This window comes from Lagopus muta, chromosome 7 (assembly GCF_023343835.1).
Source record: "Lagopus muta isolate bLagMut1 chromosome 7, bLagMut1 primary, whole genome shotgun sequence".
Classification (NCBI taxonomy): Eukaryota; Metazoa; Chordata; class Aves; order Galliformes; family Phasianidae; genus Lagopus; species Lagopus muta.
In genome coordinates this window covers 31,309,428-31,315,446 of record NC_064439.1, presented here as the reverse complement: position 1 = coordinate 31,315,446, position 6,019 = coordinate 31,309,428, and the positions used below count along the sequence as shown (strand labels likewise).

Below are 6,019 nucleotides of genomic sequence, written 5' to 3'. Positions count from 1 at the left end.
GCTTAAAGAGGGGAGATTAAAGTTAGATACAAGGAAAAAGTCTTCTATACTGAGGGTAGTGAGGCACTGGCACAAGGTGCCCAGAGAGGTGGTGGATGCCCCATCCCTGGAGAGTTTCAAGAAAAGGCTGGATCAGGACCTGAGCAACCTGATCTAGCTGTGGTGTCCCTGCTCACTGTGAGGGAACAAAATGGCCGTTAAAGGTCCCTTCCAACCCCTAAGGATTGATGATTCTACAATGCTTTTTATCTTGACAAAAGCTTTTATCTTTTCAATAATGGAAAAATATACATTGAGTGCAATCCAGATATTCGTTTTAATAACACATTTTTCATTTGAAAAAGGATATTTTTTTCAAGACAACACAAGATATATATCACAAAACTGAGAAATAAATCATGATCTCCTGAATTCCAGCCTAGTCCCAAGAAGGTGATCTTTCCTCTTTCATCTGCAGTGTACCTCTGAAGAGAACTGGTTGGATGTTTTATGTTTCCTCTAAGCTGTACTTTGGTATATATTTGTTTTATTTTCCCTTCTTTCAGAACAAAATTACATTGCAATAAGCATAAATAAGCTGCAAAATAATCATTCCAGTTTGAAATAATCTGAGTTAATAAAAAGATGAAGTTGTTTAAGGTACAACCACTGTGAATAACTGAAAGCTTAAAACACAGTTGTTCCAGGCAAACCACATGAAAGTAAATATCCCAATTAATTTTATTACATCTAGAAAAGTAACAGTGCACTGAAAATGTGTTGAGTAATTTCAGTTTACTTCTGCAATGCAAACACATAAAGACACAAAAGCCCTGACTTTGCCTTCTGCACAGCCTCCAGAAATTCCACCTATTCTGTGCTATTGAGGAAGTCATAAAACTTATGCAGGATCCATGCAAATTATACACTACAAATCCTGTGTCTAGCACAGAAGGGCAACATTTCATTACTAATCTGTCCTACTGCAGAATGTTTCCAAAAACAAAACACTGGGCACCTTGAACAACCACCCCCTTCTTGCACCTTCTGCTGCATAGCACACTAGTTCTTCCCACTGTCACACACACTCACACTCAGTTAAAGCAAAGTAGGTGTAAACAAATCAGGTTCTCCCCATCTGACATGCCAGTCCTTACTAGTGAAAATACATCTACTTTGCCCCGGTACTCAGCTCTGGTGAGGCTACACCTCAAGTACTATGTTCAGTTTTTGGCCCCTCACTACCAGCAAGACATTGAGGCCCTGGAGTGTGTCCAGAGAAGGGCAGTGAAATTGGTGAGGGGTCTGGAGCACAAGCCTTATGAGGAGTGGCTGAGGGAACTGGAATTGCTTAGTCTGGAGAAGAGGACGCTCAGGCTCAGGGGAGACCTTATTGCATTCTACAACTACCTGAAGGGAGGTTGCGATGAGGAGAGGTTTAGCCAGGACCTGAGGAAATGGCTACAGGTTTGCCAGGGGAGATTTAGATTAGACATAAGGAAAAACTTTTTCTCTCAGAGAGTGGCCAGGCACTGGAATGGCCTGCCCAGGGAGGCGATGGAGCTGCTGTCCCTGGCAGTGTTCAAGACGCATCTGGATGAGGAGCTACAAGATATGGTTTAGTAGCTTGTGGCAGTAATGGTGACGAGAGGACGGCTGGATTAAGATGATCCTGTAGGTCCTTTCCAACCTTGCAACTCTGTGATTCTACTGAACTACTATATTTTTATGCCCAGAGAGGTGGTGGGTGCCCTATTCCTGGAGACATTCATGGTCAGGTGGGACAGGGCTTTGAGCACCTGATCTAGCTGCAGATGTCCCTGTTCACTGCCCTCGAGCTGGTCTGGATGGCCTTTTAGAGTCCCTTTCAGCTCAGATGGGTCTATGACTCCCTCAGAAAAGGAATGAACATTGCTACAGTGTTCTTCCACCTGGATCAGAAGCGGTAACTGTGAGGCTCAAGAAGGCTCAAGACACAATGCTTAGTACAGAGCATACACATTTAGACACCAAAACCCAATCAAAATGGTGAATCACACATCCTTCAAGTCTGCCTGCAGCGAAGAACAGACCTTTTGAGTGGATGTCAGCAGGCACCAGTGCTCACCAAGTCCTCCAAGCAGCCTGCATCAGCCCTCATTGAGTGCTTAAAGAAGCTTAAGAGTTTACACTTCTGTCAGTTCTTAAGGCAGCTTAAAAGGCACCTCCTGCTCTGTGATGGAAGACTTACCATGAGCCTCAGGATCCTGTTACATACACCCAATGCCAAGAAGCATTGCAGACACACAGGCCTTATTAAAAAAACAACCAAACACCAAACTAAACACAATGTCTTTAGCTTTTAATCTTCCAGCCATAGTTCTGGGAGTCTTGAGACTGGAATTCAGCAACGGCAGAAGTCAAGGTGACCCTTTCAGTCAGCTCCCTTGGACCTCACTGACATACATTTAACAACACATCATAAGCAAAATAACTTTATTTTAGTAGCTTTACAGTTGGCGACGGCATTAATCATTAACGCTTCACAGCAGGCAGATATTGCACGCCCACCACGTGAGGAAATACCTTAGCATCACTTTTACCAACTGTGAAGCTTCCTCCACCCTTTACTCCCTTCGGAAGCCACACAGAACTCGCCCCAAACAGTGCAGCGTCCTCACGGAAGCCCAACTCTCCCCCCACCCGAAAGCCGCCGAGAGTGGCTGACGTCACGGTCACGGTAACGGCCCGGGCCCCACCCACCGCCACGCCACCACCAGCTGAGGTCAGAGCGTGATCGGGGAGCCGCGCGACACTTGCCTCACCTTCCGTTGTGCGCATGCGTTGCAGGCGTCCCGCGCTTCGCGTCTGCCTTTACGTAGAGGAGTTCCGCTAGTCGTTTTCCGCCGGAAGTAGTAGGAGAGGGAGCTCGGCGCTCGCTGTCGCAACCTACCCCGCTACTCGCAAGCGTCGTGACGTCATCCCTGAAGGACAGGTGCTTTAACCAATCAGAAGTTCAGCTGGCTGCATTTGATTGCCTACCGAGCCAGAGTGGGCGGGTGGGGTGCCGGCGCGGTTTGGCTGCAGCGACACCGGCTTACATAGAGCGGAGTCCGGCGTGTCCTTGGGCGTAGAAGTCGGACGGTGTGGGGCAGCTGGACTCGTAGTCACCGCCGTGGGCGCAGCGTAAGCGGAGCGGCAGGCTAGGCAGGTGCGGGCGGCGTCAGGCGAGGCCTGTGGGCGATCAGGCTCTGACCTCCAAGTGGCGGTGTCCGAGTCTGGTGCCACTACGCGGCCTGGCGGGACCGTTAGGCGGGAAAGGTGTGATGAGGGACGGGGCCGGGCGGTTCTGCCGCCTGCCTGGATAGCGGCTCGCGAGGATCCCGGAGGCGCGGCCTCAGCTGGCAGCGGAAGGTCACGGCTGGGCCTAGCGCCTCTCGGGGCGCCGCATCCTGGGGGGCCTGGGGAGGTGCGCGGAGCCTCGCTGTAGGCGAAGCTGCTGGGCCGGCCCTCGTCCCACCGTGAGGTGACCGCTCCGGGCGAGCCGCTCGCCTCAAGGTCATCCTGGACTGGGCTAGCAGTTGGGCGCTGTGCGGTGGTGCCGCTCTCGGCGCTTCCGAGGCGGCGCGCTGCCCTGCGGGAGTGGGAACGGGAGCGGTTCTGTCCTTTACGCGAGGCTGTTGGTGACTGGGATGCCCCGCGGTTGTTGTTGCTCAAGCTATACCTAGAACTTGTGCTCAATTTGCACTTCAAAAGTCACTGCCGTGCTTCTTAAATGCTCTGGGGCATACTTGAGCTGAGGCATGGTTTTGGTTTTTTTTTTTTCCTGTTCTTCAGGCATAAAGTCTGTGACCCTAGTACCTTTTACATAGTCTAATGGTTCTATGCAAATCTTCAAAGAGCTATAACTCGTGTCTGGAAGGCATTCAGGAGTGTTACCAGATTGATGGACTGTAGCTGCAGATTTGTAAACCAATGTGAACCTTTTTAATGTTTCTGATGAGTAGTTGACCTTGATATTGTGATTTTGACCTCTGTATATGTTCCTGGTCTAGTACTGACAATGGGAGATATTGAGAAGGGCAAGAAGATTTTTGTCCAGAAATGTTCCCAGTGCCATACAGTTGAAAAAGGAGGCAAACACAAGACTGGACCCAATCTCCATGGCCTGTTTGGACGCAAAACAGGACAAGCTGAGGGCTTCTCTTACACAGATGCTAATAAGAACAAAGGTAAATGTAAAACAGCTCCCCTGAGCTACTGGTGGTTCTTGATGATAGTCAGAAGTACTGAAACCTGCAGAAAGCAAAATAATGGGAATGACCAGAAAAAAAAAAGTGTTCATTTCACTTTCAAGTCACTTGTTTTTTCTTATTTCTTCTTTTTTTTTTTTTGCCAGGTATCACTTGGGGTGAGGATACTCTGATGGAGTATTTGGAAAATCCAAAGAAGTACATCCCAGGAACGAAGATGATTTTCGCGGGTATCAAGAAGAAGTCTGAGAGAGTAGACTTAATAGCATATCTCAAAGATGCCACTTCAAAATAAAAGTTATCTGCTGCCTTATTTATTTCACAAAGGAGATGGCAATGGAAATGTCTGTGACAAGATTGGTTTTTAAACTTTCTATTTTTATGTATACCATGTCTAACCTTAAAATCAGTTTTGCCCATCACATAATGTCACTCATGGTGGGTTACTGATGAACACACTTGGCAGCCGTTAACTTATGTAAGCTATGTAACTGGGTTGATTTAAATGAGTATAATGTTCAGTTGTTCTTAATCATGAAATTAAAAAAAAAAAAATAAATTCCTGCCTCTTCATTGTTTAAAACAACAACAAAAAAAAGTATCTAACAAGTAACTGTCAAAAGTATAATAGCTTTGATAACCCAACTCTTCAAGGTTAAAAAAAAAAAAAAAAAAAAAAAAAAAAGCAGAGTGGGTCTTGGCATCTTCCACCATAAGTCTTCTGTAAAGATTTAAAAGTAAACAAAGACTTTAAAATATTTTTCTGAACTGATCAGTTGTAGGTGTTGTGGTGCATATTAATCTATCTAAAGCTTGGGGTAAGAATGCATCTCAAGTGCTACTTGTAAAATGACACTTGTGCCCAGCTCCTTCAGTCTAGGAGAAACATGTTACTTGATTTATCTGGACTTTCACAGTTGCATGCACCAGTAGACTAGAGTTCTCCAGTGTCATTTTTACATCTTTTCGAATGTTATTGAAACTCTGTGTTCAGTAGATCTCCAGAGAAGAAATATTTGTAGTATAGTGAATGAAAGAAGAAACATTTCTTCTGGAAAGGTAACTACAAAAGGCTGAGCTGAGAGTTGATAAATCTTATTTCAGCAGTAGCATTAACCTAAAATCTACTGTTACACACAACTGCTGATTGAGACGCACAGCAATAAATGCACTGGTAGGCTATTAGGAAACGGTCTTCTGTGCCTGACTGTGTCATCAACAGTGTTAAGTAGTACGTTAGTGTTTTAATTGCTTTTTCTTTTTTTCAGACTAAGCAAATTGTTCAGATGAATGTATTTACTGTGTATCAACAGTAAGGCACAACTAAGAGCGATCAATCTTGTAAATTAAAAGAATTCAAAGTCTTATTTGCTGTATGTGTCTGAAACAGAAATGGTGGGGTTGTACAGGCTTTATGTCACTAAAGGACAAGCAAAAGCTCAGCTTGAAAAAAGTAAACACTAATAGTGTGGTGGGAATGCTGGTGTGAAAAGCACTTGGAAATGTGGCACAGTTAGAAAGTATTTTGAACTAGAACCAGCAAAGCTAGGCTCTTCTTCCAGTGTTGCCTTTGCTGTGCTTCTTTAATTGGATAAAACTGGAAACTCAAAATATCTTGAAGCTGTGCTGTAAAGTTGGTGGAATTCTCAAGTTATGTCAGAACAGAATGTTTAGCAACTGAGTTGGAAAGGGCTGTTGTTCACAATAAGTGGAAGAAAGACCGCTGAGAAGTCTGGATGGTTGCTTTGTGATGTTTTGTGATTATTTTTTTCTTAATTTTTTTTCAAACTGAATGTGCAAGTAGTGTT

General features: G+C 45.1%; 1 protein-coding gene and 1 long non-coding RNA gene across 5 annotated transcripts in view; one reads left to right on the top strand and one right to left on the bottom strand.

Moving 5' to 3' along the window:
- LOC125695714 (uncharacterized) overlaps positions 1-2,920 on the bottom strand; it is a 195,299-nt gene extending 192,379 nt beyond the window's left edge. For all 3 annotated transcript variants that reach the window (XR_007378043.1, XR_007378042.1, XR_007378041.1), the window contains exon 1: positions 2,784-2,920. This is a non-coding gene — a long non-coding RNA (uncharacterized LOC125695714). The remainder of the gene's footprint in view (positions 1-2,783) is intronic.
- Positions 2,921-3,034: 114 nt separating this feature from the next.
- Positions 3,035-5,578, top strand: LOC125695713 (cytochrome c). 2 transcript variants are annotated; one of them, XM_048950559.1, is made up of 3 exons: positions 3,035-3,144; positions 4,014-4,190; positions 4,358-5,578. In XM_048950559.1, the coding sequence occupies exons 2-3, from the start codon at positions 4,022-4,024 to the stop codon at positions 4,504-4,506; spliced, it is 318 nt and encodes a 105-aa protein (XP_048806516.1). In that variant the 5' UTR covers positions 3,035-3,144; positions 4,014-4,021; the 3' UTR covers positions 4,507-5,578. The 2 variants fall into 2 exon arrangements, with proteins under 2 accessions (XP_048806516.1, XP_048806515.1); XM_048950558.1 differs by having other exon boundaries at positions 3,039-3,169.
- The last annotated feature ends 441 nt before the right edge of the window (positions 5,579-6,019 follow it).